The sequence below is a fragment of the Saccostrea cucullata genome, unplaced genomic scaffold (assembly GCF_032062105.1).
Source record: "Saccostrea cucullata isolate Sc308-1 unplaced genomic scaffold, CSIRO_AGI_Scuc_v1 ctg1665, whole genome shotgun sequence".
Taxonomy (NCBI): Eukaryota; Metazoa; Mollusca; class Bivalvia; order Ostreida; family Ostreidae; genus Saccostrea; species Saccostrea cuccullata.
The window spans coordinates 90,968-104,370 of NW_026923101.1; the positions used below are offsets into that span (position 1 = coordinate 90,968).

Here is a 13,403-nt window from a genome sequence, read left to right on the forward strand (position 1 = left end):
ATTTAATGCTACACTGATGATTTCTTTGAACACAATCATTTTGAAATTTGATCTTGACTAATAATTGGACAATGAAAGAAACTTTACAAAGGAGAAAAGATGTAACACGTTATGTTTATTCGTTTTGCTAATACGAATAGCATTTATACATTTATGTATGTATTCGTTTTGTCGAGGTAATAAATCGTAGTTTTGGTTATCGTTCATGGCTGTAGTTCTTGCCAACGTGCCTGGGGATTTTATTAGGTCACCTGAGTAACTCAGGTGACCTATTGCTATCCGTTTTCGTCCGTCGTCGTGCGTCGTGCGTCGTGCGTCGTGTGTCGTGTGTTAACATTTGAACATTTTCAGCTTCTTCTCTGAAACCACTGAACCAATTTCAACCAAATTTGGTATACAGCATCTATGGGTGAAGGGGAACAAAAATTGTGAATTTCAGGGTCCCCGCCCCCCTGGGGCCTGAGGGGTGGGGCCAAAACCACTAAAATTATTGCAATCTTTAAAAATCTTCTTCTTTACTCATGGACATCGAGCAGGCAAACTGTTAGCATGAATGTAATAAGCATTGAGTCCTCTACCAAAATTGTGAAATTCATGGCCCCAGGGTCAGGGGTTCTGGTGTTAGGGCGGGGCTCTATAGATTATATAGTAAAAATGCATTTATTCTTTGAAAATCTTCTTCTCTGATTCTGGGTATTAAATAAAATAACCAAGTACATAGTTATGATGAGCAAGAGTGCCTCTTCCAGATTTGTGAATTTTATGGCCCCAGGGTCAGGGGTTCTGGTGTTAGGGCGGGGCTCTATAGATTATATAGTGAAAATGCATTTATTCTTTGAAAATCTTCTTCTCTGCTTCTGGGTATTAAATAAACTAACTAAGTACATAGTTATGATGAGCAAGAGTGCCTCTTCCAGATTTGTGAATTTTATGGCCCCAGGGTCAGGGGTTCTGGTGTTAGGGCGGGGCTCTATAGATTATATAGTGAAAATGCATTTATTCTTTAAAAATCTTCTTCTCTGCTTCTGGGTATTAAATAAACTAACTAAGTACATAGTTATGATGAGCAAGAGTGCCTCTTCCAGATTTGTGAATTTTATGGCCCCAGGGTCAGGGGTTCTGGTGTTAGGGAGGGGCTCTATAGATTATATAGTGAAAATGCATTATTTCTTTGAAAATCTTCTTCTCTGCTCCTTGGTATTAAATAAACTAACTAAGCACATAGTTATGATGAGCAAGAGTGCCTCTTCCAGATTTGTGAATTTTATGGCCCCAGGGTCAGGGGTTCTGGTGTTAGGGCGGGGCTCTATAGATTATATAGTGAAAATGCATTTATTCTTTAAAAATCTTCTTCTCTGCTTCTGGGTATTAAATAAACTAATTAAGTACATAGTTATGATGAGCAAGAGTGCCTCTTCCAGATTTGTGAATCTTATGGCCCCAGGGTCAGGGGTTCTGGTGTTAGGGCGGGGCTCTATAGATTATATAGTGAAAATGCATTTATTCTTTGAAAATCTTCTTAATATCTGCTTCTGGGTATTAAATAAACTAACTAAGCATATAGTTATGAAAAGTAAGAGTGCCTTTTCCATAATTGTGAATTTTATGCCAATGATCCAAGTATATATATTTATGATGAAGAAAGGTGCATCTAGCAAAATTGTTTTTTTTTATGTCCCGAGGGGGGGGGGGGAGGGGCAACATAATCTGAAAATAAATTAATGCTTTGAAACCTGCTCTTTGGTATTAATCAACCATTTTATGATAAAATTTGCAAAATTTTGAAATATGTGGCCCCAAGGTCAGTGGTTCTTTTTGGGTGAGGTGCACAACTGGTTATAAAGTGGAAGAACATTTTCTCTTTGTACCTCTGATCTACCTCTGGGTATTGAGTAAGTAGAGTATTTTTAATTATGATAAGCAATGGTGTCTCTTTCAAAATTGTGAATTTCATGGCCTCTGGTTTAAAACACGAACCAAATTTAATTGTTTGAAAGTTGTTACACAATACTCAGGTGACCTATAAGGCCCGTGGGCCTCTTGTATGTACATTGCATTAGTAACCCACTAAGTGAAACACTTACTTCATATAAACAAAAATTTTGGCTGCTAGATCTATCTAATGCATCGCTTCGCATCACTTCCGTTACTACGGTTGTATTATTGCGCTTTTTGAACTCATAAAAAGCAACACAATTTTGCATCCAAAATTGTTTAATTACAACTCAACGCACTTTTTAAGCTGACATGGTTTTTCGCACAAATTAAGGTCACATTGTTCTAATAAAACTTTCTATTTTCGAACTGCAGTACAATGACATAACCCTAGGTTTTATAAATTATATACTGTAAATCAGTTTTAATTAGCTCACCTGAGCCGAAGGCTCAAGTGAGCTTTTCTGATCACATTTTGTCTGTCGTCCGTCCGTCTGTCTGTCTGTCCGGCTGTAAACTTTTCACATTTTCGACTTCTTCTCAAGAACCACTGGGCCAATTTTGACCAAACTTGATACAAAGCATCCTTGAGTAAAGGGGAATTTAAATTGTTAAAATGAAGGGACATATCCCCTCGCAAGGGGAGATAATCAAGAAAAGACAAAAATAGGGTGGGGTCATTAAAAAATCTTCTTCTCAAGAACCACTGGGCCAGTAAAGCTGAAACTTATGTGGAAGCATCCTGGGGTAGTGTAGATGCTAAATTGTTCAAATCATGACCCCAGGGGGAAGGGCGGGGCCACAATGGGGAATCAAAGTTTTACATAGAAATATATAGGAAAAATCTTTGAAAATCTTCTTCTCAAGAACCACTGGGCCAGAAAAGCTGAAACTTATATGGAAGCATCCTGGTATAGTGTAGATTCTAAATTGTTCAAATCATGACCCCCGGGGGAAGGGCGGGGCCACAATGGGGAATCAAAGTTTAACATAGAAATATATAGGAAAAATCTTTGAAAATCTTCTTCTCAAGAACCACTGGGCCAGAAAAGCTGAAACTTATGTGGAAGCATCCTGGTACAGTGTAGATTCTAAATTGTTCAAATCATGACCCCCGGGGGAAGGGCGGGGCCACAATGGGGAATCACAGTTTTACATAGAAATATATAGGAAAAATCTTTGAAAATCTTCTTCTCAAGAACCACTGGGCCAGAAAAGCTGAAACTTATGTGGAAGCATCCTGGTATAATGTAGATACTAATTTGTTCAAATAATGACCCCCGGGGGATGGGTGGGGCCACAATGGGGAATCAAAGTTTTATAAAGAAATATATAGGAAAAATCTTTGAAAATCTTCTTCTCAAGAACCACTGGGCCAGAAAAGCTGAAACTTATGTGGAAGCATCCTGGTATAGTGTAGATTCTAAATTGTTCAAATCATGACCCCCAGGGAAAGGGCGGGGCCACAATGGGGTATCAAATTTTTACATAGAAATATATAGGAAAAATCTTTGAAAATCTTCTTCTCAAGAACCACTGGGCCAGAAAAGCTGAAACTTATGTGGAAGCATCCTGGTATAATGTAGATTCTAAATTGTTCAATTAATGACCCCCGGGGGATGGATGGGGCCACAATGGGGAATCAAAGTTTTATATAGAAATATATAGGAAAAATCTTTGAAAATTTTCTTCTTAAGAACCACTGGGCCAGAAAAAGTGAAGCTTATGTGGAAGCATTCTGGGGTAGTGTAAATTTTAAATTGTAGGAATCATGACCCCCGGGGGAAGGGCGGGGCCATTATAGGGAATCAAAGTTTTACATAGAAATATATAGGAAAAATCTTTGAAAATCTTCTTCTCGGGAACCACTGGGCCAAAAAGCTGAAATATGTGCCCATGGAAGGATCATGTGGTAGTGTAGATTTCAAAATGTCTAAATTATGATCAGTGGGGTAGGATGGGGATGCATTATGTATAACAAGGGTGAAATCTGCTAAAGAACAGAATGGTCAAAGCTTCTCAGGTGAGCGATGTGGCCCATGGGCCTCTTGTTCGTGAGAGTTTTATATTCGCGTAATTACGCGAGACAGTGTGCTCGCGAATATTTATTTCTCGCGTACAATAGTATTCCTTAAGATTATAGAGCAGTAACCACAATTCGTGAAAATTTTGTCTCGCTAATCAAGAGTCAATGACTATCTCGCGATAATAAGGTGTCGCGAAAATTTAGTGATCACAGTAGTGTTCAAGCATGGATGTTTCTCAACTTCCGGCTGAGGAAAGGTGATTTGCAGAAGAATGTTGGAAAACGCGTGAATGCAGCGGACCTACTGCAAGATTCAGCCCGATTAGATTTTATTTCAATAAATGTGAGAGCTCCCGATGTCTGAATAAGACCCGACTTTGGCGAGAAATTCTCGCTATTAGCCAGAAAATGCTCCTAAGCGAATTCTAACATGGAGGCTAGTTTCCTGCCTTGTTTTGTTTAAAGTATAGTAGAGATATATTTTTTAACAATTAAGATAGGGAATGCCCATGATTTAAATTATAAGGAATGACTCTAATTCTCTTGGCCAAATTATCGAGTATAATCTGGTTTGGGTCAATTTACCCTTTTTATAAATCGAATTGTTAACGACTACACTGGGAACTAGAGCAGTAACGTATACACTAATGATAAGTAAACCATTCACTTTATTTATGTGATTAAACGATACAAATCATGAACAAAAATATTATAGGGTTATTGAACTTAGAATGGTTAATATTGGCACAAGTTGGCTGTTCAAATACACAAGCTTAAAATTGCGAGTGCATTAGAACAACCAATGCAACGAGTGCCAATATTCACCAACATAATTTCAAAAACTCCTTCATTATATAGCTTAAACATTTCCACATAAGTTATCATAATTATTCCAACTAAAAAAATGTCAAATTAATGAATTTTTGTATCGGTATTCAAATTAACGTCTGTCCTGTAAGCGTTCAATATCGCACCATTCCGATGACCCTACCGAGCGATTTGATTTGATTATTTAGGTTTTAATGGGTCTAATACGTACTAAATTGTTATAAATAATTACCTTTTTGTGTAAAAAAAACAAATCTTACCTCGATGCCACTTCCTTTCTTGAATTAAACCCTGAGAATTTGACCAGACTACTTTTTTTGTTCAATAAAACGTCAAGATATTGAACGCTAAACTTCTCGATCTAGATTTTTGGTAGTATTTTATTGTAGACTATTGAATAGCTACATGAACATGTATATAATAAGTAATAAAATATGATTGTCAAGTTTTACCTTTTTCTAATCTTTGGAAGATGGAGAAATCAGTGATATCCCCTGGAGCTGAAAATCTTTGAAAAGAAATTTAATTTTTGAGAAACGTAAAGAATTGTTTTTAGAAAATAATTTGATTAATGTTTTGTTTACGATTTGTCATAAATTAAATTTGACATTTTTTTATTAAGGAGGAATGCCACACCAACTTTTTATTTTATAGATCTCTGAGTCAACCTTTTAAAACAATGGTTTCAGCATTGAGAGACCGACATTAGCTCTTAATTATTTTATATAATTTTTTTTGTATTTTTTCAAAGGAAAAGGAAAAAATTAATTACATCCTAATTAGATGCTTTCTTGTAAAATTTTTGTTGTACATGAATGCATCACATGAATACCTAATAAAATATGTAAAGAAAGTCTGGTTAGACTTTTAAATTTTTTTATAAAAAATTATTTATGAAAATAAAACACATAATTTATGAATATTTTTTAAACTTGTGGTTAAAATCTTCTTAAAACCAGCCACAACTGGGGAGAACATGTTCATTAATCATATTTATAAAAGAAATTGAAACGAAGTCGCCAAATTTTAGAGAAATTAATTTTTTTAATTTTGGGCAATCCCGATCAAAATTAAATCGATCCCGACCATAATTGTACAATTATTGGAAATAAATAACATTTTCCTAAGAACACTAGTCTGATTAGGTGTTATAAGGGTTAAAACATTATAGAACCTGACAATAAAATAGATTTCTTCATTGTAAATACATGATGAGGCAATAAATTAGCATTTTATTCATTTTGTGTTAATTTTAATCGGGATCAGTTTAATTTTGATCGGGTTAGGTCCAAATATTAAAAAAATTAATTTCTCTAAAACTTCTCAATTTCGTTTCAATTTCTTTTAAAAATATGATTGACAAACATGTTGTCCTTAGTTGTGACTAGTTTTATAGTGTTTTTAACCATAGGTTTAAAAAATATTCACAAATAATGTGGTCTATTTTCATAAATAATTTTTTATTAAAAAAATTAAAACGTCTAACCAGACTTTCTTTACATATTTTATTAGGTATTTATGTGATGCATTCATTTACAGCAAAATTTTTACAAGAAAGCATCTAATTTGGATGTAAATATTTTTTTTCATTTTCTTTGAAAAAATACAAAAAAATTCATATAAAATAATTAAGAGCTAATATCAGCCTTTCAATGCTGAAACCATTGTTTAAAAATGGTGACTCAAAGATCTATGAAATAAAAAAATGGTGTGGCATTCTACCTTAAGGTAATCTGATCCTCAACCAGGAAGGATAACTCTTTAGTTTATAATTTAATTCAAAAATTTAAACATTAAATCTTTTCATGCATCAATTTTCATTTTATGCCTCTCAATGTGCTTCAAGGTTCTTTGAAGTTTTCGGAAAGGTCTTATAACAATTCGAAATTTTACACCATAAAAGTTTACTCGTATATACATATATAAGGTGCTTTAATATCTTCTATTTACTTCAATCATATTACAAAGCATAGTGTATAAAGATTTTCTTATAATTGCAAAACACCATTAATCACTTTTAATTTCATATCATGTTATAATTATTTGTATCTATGGTTAGTTTAAAATGAAACTCAATTTCTATAAATATGTAATTTTAAATAATTAATAATTAATTATTAATAATTAATAATAATTAATTTGTTCGATAGCCTGGATACCTAGGATTATTATTCCTAAAATGTGTTTGTTAATCAAATATGAATAAGAATATGCATAATAGTTATTTTAATTCGCATTTCTTAAAACAAATTGACATTTAGCAATTTTCCCTTTATACTATATGTTTAACTTAAAGATTTATTTTGAAGAATTATCGAGGGTAAAACATGTTACTTAAAAAAGAAATAAAAATTTTGCGAATTAACAAGAGACATTTTTGTAAGCATTTTTTATAATTAATTGAATGATTTTCAGAACCCAATGATCGGAATACCTTAGGATGAATGCTCTAAAATCTACGAATGTTTTTATTTAGATGAAATGTTTAGGTTTCAATGAGGTTTTCCAAAGAACTTTGATTTAATGCGTCTGAAATTGAAATAAATTATACCATAAAATAAAACATACTTCCGTCCGTCCTGTCGTTTAAAGAGAGTTTCAAGTTTACTTGTAGGGGCTCTGCTTATATCATCAATAAATAATCTTCCAGTAAACAGATTTCCTGCCTTAAAAAGATGCATATCAATTAATTATTTCATGGTTGTGCGAAAATGCATGCAATTATTCATTTTTGCAAAAGAATGTTTAATTTTCACAAAAATCGTTACCAAAAAAAAAAAGTTCCGACAAACTACTATTAACCACTTTAACCTTTTAGTGTTTATTATACCCGCACTTTCTAAAGAAAGTTCGGGTATATTGTTGTTACTCATGTCCGTCCGTCCGTCCGTCCGTCCGTCTGTCACACTTTTCTTCCCTGAACTCCTCTTACATTTTACACAGTAGCTTAATCATCTTTGGGGAGATGGTTAGTGGTGTCATGTAGATGTGCAGTAAGGTTTCGGAATTTTGATTTTGCCCCAGGGGGTCAAATGGGGGTCGAAAAATGACGTTTTTTATGCAAAAAGCCCCGTCTTCCCTGAACTCCTCTTACATTTTACACAGTAGTCTAATCATCTTTGGGGAGATGGTTGGTGATGTCATGTAGATGTGCAGTAAGGTTTCGGAATTTTGATTTTGTCCCAGGGGGTCAAATGGGGGTCGAAAAATGACGTTTTTTATGCAAAAAGCCCCGTCTTCCCTGAACTCCTCTTACATTTTACACAGTAGTCTAATCATCTTTGGGGAGATGGATGGTGATGTCATGTAGATGTGCAGTAAGGTTTTGAAATGTTGATTTTGCCCCAGGGGATCAAATGGGGGTCGAAAAATGACGTTTTTTATGCAAAAAGCCCCGTCTTCCCTGAACTCTTCTTATGTTTTACACAGTAGTCTAATCATCTTTGGGGAGATGGTTGGTGGTGTCATGTAGATGTGCAGTAAGGTTTTGGAATGTTGATTTTGCCCCGGGGGGTCAAATGGGGGTCGAAAAATGATGTTTTTTTTTTGCAAAAAAGCCCCGTCTTCCCTGAATTCCTCTTACATTTTACACAGTAGGCTAATCATCTTTTGGGAGATGGTTGTTGGTGTCATGTAGATGTGCAGTAAGGTTTCGGAATTTTGATTTTGCCCCGGGGGTCAAATGGGGGTCGAAAAATGATGTTTTTTATGCAAAAAGCCCCGTCTTCCCTGAACTCTTCTTATATTTTACACAGTAGTCGAATCATCTTTTTGGAGATGTTTGATGGTGTCATGTAGATGTGCAGTAAGGTTTTGGAATGTTGATTTTGGCCCAGGGGGTCAAATGAGGGTCGAAAAATGACGTTTTTTATGCAAGAACCCTTACCAAAATAAAAGCCTTCTGGCACATAGTTGCAGCAAGTTTACTGCAAAGTTGCCGCAACCTTGCGGCAAATATTTGCGCCAAACTTGCCGCAAATAGATTTTTCGTATGCAAATTTTTTTCTGGCACACAGTTTGCGGCATATTTGCGGCAAAGTTCTGGCACATTTGCGGCAAACATTTCAAATCCTTACATTATGCACTTAGCTGCAAGTTTGTGGCACACACTTGCGGGACATTTCTGGCATATAGTTTACTGCAAGTTTGTGGCACACACTTGCGGCACATTTCTGGCATATAGTTAACTGCAAATTTGTGGCACACACTTGTGGCACATTTCTGGCATACACAATTCCATAAGCTAATATACCTTACCTAAACAAATTAATTTTAAAAGAACGTGATTAAACATGAAAAAAAGAACATTTAAGCCATTTTAAAAATTATTTATGAAAATTTCAAGGTAAAAAGGTACATGTATATATAACACTAACTATAATATTAATGTTTAAAAAAAAACTTGCACAGTACGAGAACAAAATCTGTTGATTGAACAGTTACACTGCATACATCAGATAGAGAAAGAAACAGATTAAAAAAAAATAAATTCACAACCTTTGAGTAATATAATGGCACATATTTACATTGGTCATTATGCAAAATGAATAAAGGATTTGTAGTTAACAACAATCACAAAACATTTTACATCAAAGAAAAAATTCACCTCTTACAATGAATTTCAACTGCACATATCAAAGTAATAGTGCTGCACGATATGAATAAAAACATATAAAGTTTTTTGACAAATCAAATCTCACAATATTATTTACACAGTAAAGGCGACCATTTTGTCCAGTGTCTTGATTCTATCACTTTAAAAAAAAAAAAACATAATCCCCTTGAAGAATCCATGTCATGTTGAAAGAGTGTCCTCATCTGTTGCATTTCCCATTAATTGATTGATTGTATAGTGTTTAACGTCCCTCATGAGAATTTTTCACTTATATGGAGATGCCAACATCTGCCGTGGAAGAGCTGCAAATTTTGTCCTATACTACATTAATTGGCACTCAGGGCCATTGAGCAGGGAGGATCTTTTTTGATCATCACCTACTGCAACATGGGACCTCAGTTTATACAGCCTCATCTGAAGGATCCACAGTGGAATTCAACTCCTTACTTCGTGACTCGAGAGCAAACACTCTAACCATGCAGGCAACACATTTGATAGGAATATTTATTAACTACTTTCTTGGTACTTCAAGTTCACTCTGACATTTCAACTAACTTTTCATGATTGGGAGGGGGGGGAGGGGGCTTCCTTTCCAACATTATGCAAGTACCTGTTAAAAAGATAGAGAGAAATTACTCGCATTGCAGTCATTGAAACCAATAGTTATTTAAGCAATGAATTAAACCTAATTTTGACCTAGAGATCCCACATTTGTATCTGTTTTGTGTGCATTAAAATAATATTAAATGGCATTTCAGGATAAATTGACAAACCAGGATTCAAAAACAACACTTCATTAAAAAAAAACTACATGCTTCTTTGACAAATTATATAATGTTAAGTGTATTTTATCATTTATTTATTTGTTTATATGACATAAACATTTAAATATGGACCTAATTCTTAATTATGATTACTTACTTTTTGTCCATCTCTTAGTTAGCAGAATCCTTTCCTGCAGATAAATGCCCTCTTGATCTATTCTTTGTGGAGGGTTTATACTGATTCATCATCAGTCCATCTGGATAGAGCAAAAAATAAAAACATATACTATATCGACCCAATTTGTTATGAACAAGGACTGTAAAAATTCTAACTGGCTCAACAAATACAGTCAAGTCTTATTTCTATGTTAAAAAGACATCAGTGTTTTACAATTTTTTTTAAATACTCACATTTTCTCTTTATCCACGGTCTATGTTGCTGTTTTCTCCTTTGTCTTTGTTCTTGTCATGAGTCATGACCCAGGTGGTTTAAAATTGGCGCAAACTTCTAAACCGGATGTGAACTGATAAGCCGTTCTTAGATAGGTCTGTAACGTAACAGACAAGTCGTTCCTAAATCTTTATGGCACACTTTTGGCACACAATGATTTTGATAGTTAAAAGAATCATTTCTGGTACACTTCTGGCACACTATATAAATAAAAGGCATCTAAGGGAAAATTGTGGCATACTTCTGGCACATATGTGCATCAGATCATTTAATGTGCCGCTAGAAGTACATATGTGCCCCTAGCAGCACACAATGAACCACAAGTGGCATACTGTGTGCTGCTAGCTGCATTTACTGCACACTTCTGGCATACTGTTCTGGTACATAGATTTGTTTGCCGCAAACTTGCTGCAAGCTTGCCGCAAACTTGCAGCAAACATTTCATTTTGGTAAGGGAAGCCCCGTTTTCCCTGAACTCCTTTTGACTCCATTTGACTCAGTAGCCTAATTATCTTTTAAGAGATGGTTGGTGTTGTCATGTAGATGTGCAGTAAGGTTTCGGAATTTTCATTTTGCCCGGGGGGTCAAATGGGGGTAGATTTATTTATTTTATTTTTTTTTAAATATTTGATATTTTTAATCACCCTGCATTCTAGAACTTCCCTAATATTTTATGTATTAGCTTTAAACCATGATCATTTGGAAAATGATTGGTTTGTTTTGTGTATGTGTAAAATGGTTTCGAAATTTTACATTTTCATGTGGATGGCAAAAGGGGCAGGATAAAATGGCCCCTGCCTAACCCAGGGGGTCATGATTTGTACAAACTAGAATCTACACCTTGAGAATTTTTCCATATTAATCATGCTCTTGTTGTTCTTGAAAAGGAGAATTTTGAAGATTTGTTTCCTTTTATTCCTAAATAAAACTTCGATCCCAAATTGTGGCCTGACCTAGCCTTTGAGATTATGATTTGAAAAACTAGAAATATGTCTATAGGACATGAATGTCCCACTGGATGTATATAACTCATGCTACAGGAAAATTTGTATTAGAGTATTAAGTTTGTTAAAATTTCTCAAACAGTTTCTTTAGAATTGAAACTAAAATCTAAATAAATTGGATATAGATTATAAATCCTCACCAAATTATGTATAAGTGCATGCTAAACATAAAAATGTCTTAAATTATTTCTTTAAAACTAAGCGAAATACAAATTATAAAGGATGGAGGTCAAGGTCAGAGGAATGTGCAAGGTGAAGTTTTTGATGAAGTTATCAGCAATTTATGTTTGATAAAAATATCTTGAATGATTTAATGAAATTGAGCTTAACACTTTTTCTAAGAAAAGAGAGGTCAAAGGAAAGGTTAGGGCCAAAATGTCAATCGTTGCAGTTGAAAAGCTTACATCAGTACGAATTTACTATTAGCATATGAAGTTTGATAAAACTACAGTCCCTGAAACGTTCTACTTTCCCACCTGAACGGTGAACGAACGGTGAACGAACGCTGAACGAACGGTGAACGAACGCAGAGCGAACGGTGAGTGAAGGATGTGCGAACGGTGAACGCAACTTGGTGAACGATGTGTGAACGGTGAACGGTGAGTGAACGCAGAACGCGAACGGAGCGCGAACGCGAGCGCAAAGTGAACGGTGAACGAACGGTGAACGCAAGATGAACGATTTATTCGGAATGCCTTCGGTCTTTTCCTTGTATTGAAATTATTCTTTTATTCTATAATTCAAATGTCAAAAATAAATATAAATACATAATAGATAAACAAAAGAGAAATAAATAGATAGATAAATAAATAAATAGTAAATAGTAAAAAAAAAATATTCGACACTTACGTATGTTTAAATCGATATTTTAATAAGATGATTTGAATCGCTGTCAAACGTGTACGGTGTATTTGTTACCGCGTGTAGTTAAAAAATAAATTAATCTTATATAGTAAATAATTATGCTTATAAATTCTTTTAACTAATAATATAATGTGGACTTCAGAAGATATAACTACTACTGAGATAAACAATAAATAAATAAATAAAAAGCATTTTTTTTCTGCACATACCTATGTTTAAATCGATATTTTAATAACATGATTTTAATCGCCGTCAAACGTGTATTTGTTACTGCGTGTACTTAAAAAATAAATTAATCTACTTATATAGTAAATAATTATGCTTATTCTTTTCACTAATAAGATAATGTGGACTTCTGAAGATAAAACTGCTACTTATAGAATTAATTAATTACATTGTACGGGGTTGAAACAACCGTACATGTATTTCCGTGTCAAAGCCATTCTGAGTAAAATAACGGATTTTTTTAAAATTCACAATTATCTGTTGACATTGACTGTTATCGTACTGCATAAAAATTCTCGTTTTATTTAAATTCTACTGCAAAATATTCTATATGTGCCTTTTTATTCTTTTATTATTTTAGCTAACTTCTTCATGTATCTGTAGACATTTCCCGGCCGTGATTATACTCGGTCAAGATGTTGGAAAGAGGCATTCGAATTATTTGTAATACATGTGTAGATTAAATGTTCCAAACTAAATAAGTAATGTGTTGTCATAGTTTTATTGAACAGAGATATGTACGAGAGAGAGAGAGAGAGAGAGAGTAAAAGAGAGAGATAACCCTCGCGATTCTCAGATATATGTTGTATCAAATAAAAATTCTAATTATTTTTCCTAAATATTCCAAGCAATAAAGGAAATCTTTTTTTAATAGATTAACAAATCCACTTGACAGTAATCATTGGCTTTT

General features: G+C 34.1%; 2 protein-coding genes and 1 long non-coding RNA gene across 5 annotated transcripts in view; all 3 read right to left on the minus strand.

The window, feature by feature from the left end:
- Positions 1-13,403, minus strand: part of LOC134263164 (uncharacterized) — a 98,136-nt gene that overhangs the window by 29,005 nt on the left and 55,728 nt on the right. The window lies entirely within an intron of this gene.
- LOC134263170 (uncharacterized) overlaps positions 1-13,403 on the minus strand; it is a 64,951-nt gene that overhangs the window by 19,019 nt on the left and 32,529 nt on the right. The window contains exons 11-12 of the mRNA XM_062745482.1: positions 7,358-7,455; positions 5,242-5,297 (exon numbers count right to left, since the gene is read on the minus strand). Coding sequence (XP_062601466.1) covers positions 5,242-5,297; positions 7,358-7,455 — 154 coding nt within the window. The remainder of the gene's footprint in view (positions 1-5,241; positions 5,298-7,357; positions 7,456-13,403) is intronic.
- LOC134263163 (uncharacterized) lies at positions 9,088-11,041 on the minus strand. Its single transcript, XR_009991197.1, has 3 exons — positions 10,580-11,041; positions 10,326-10,425; positions 9,088-10,014 (listed from the first exon to the last, which is right to left on the minus strand). It is a non-coding gene; the product is annotated as an uncharacterized LOC134263163 (long non-coding RNA).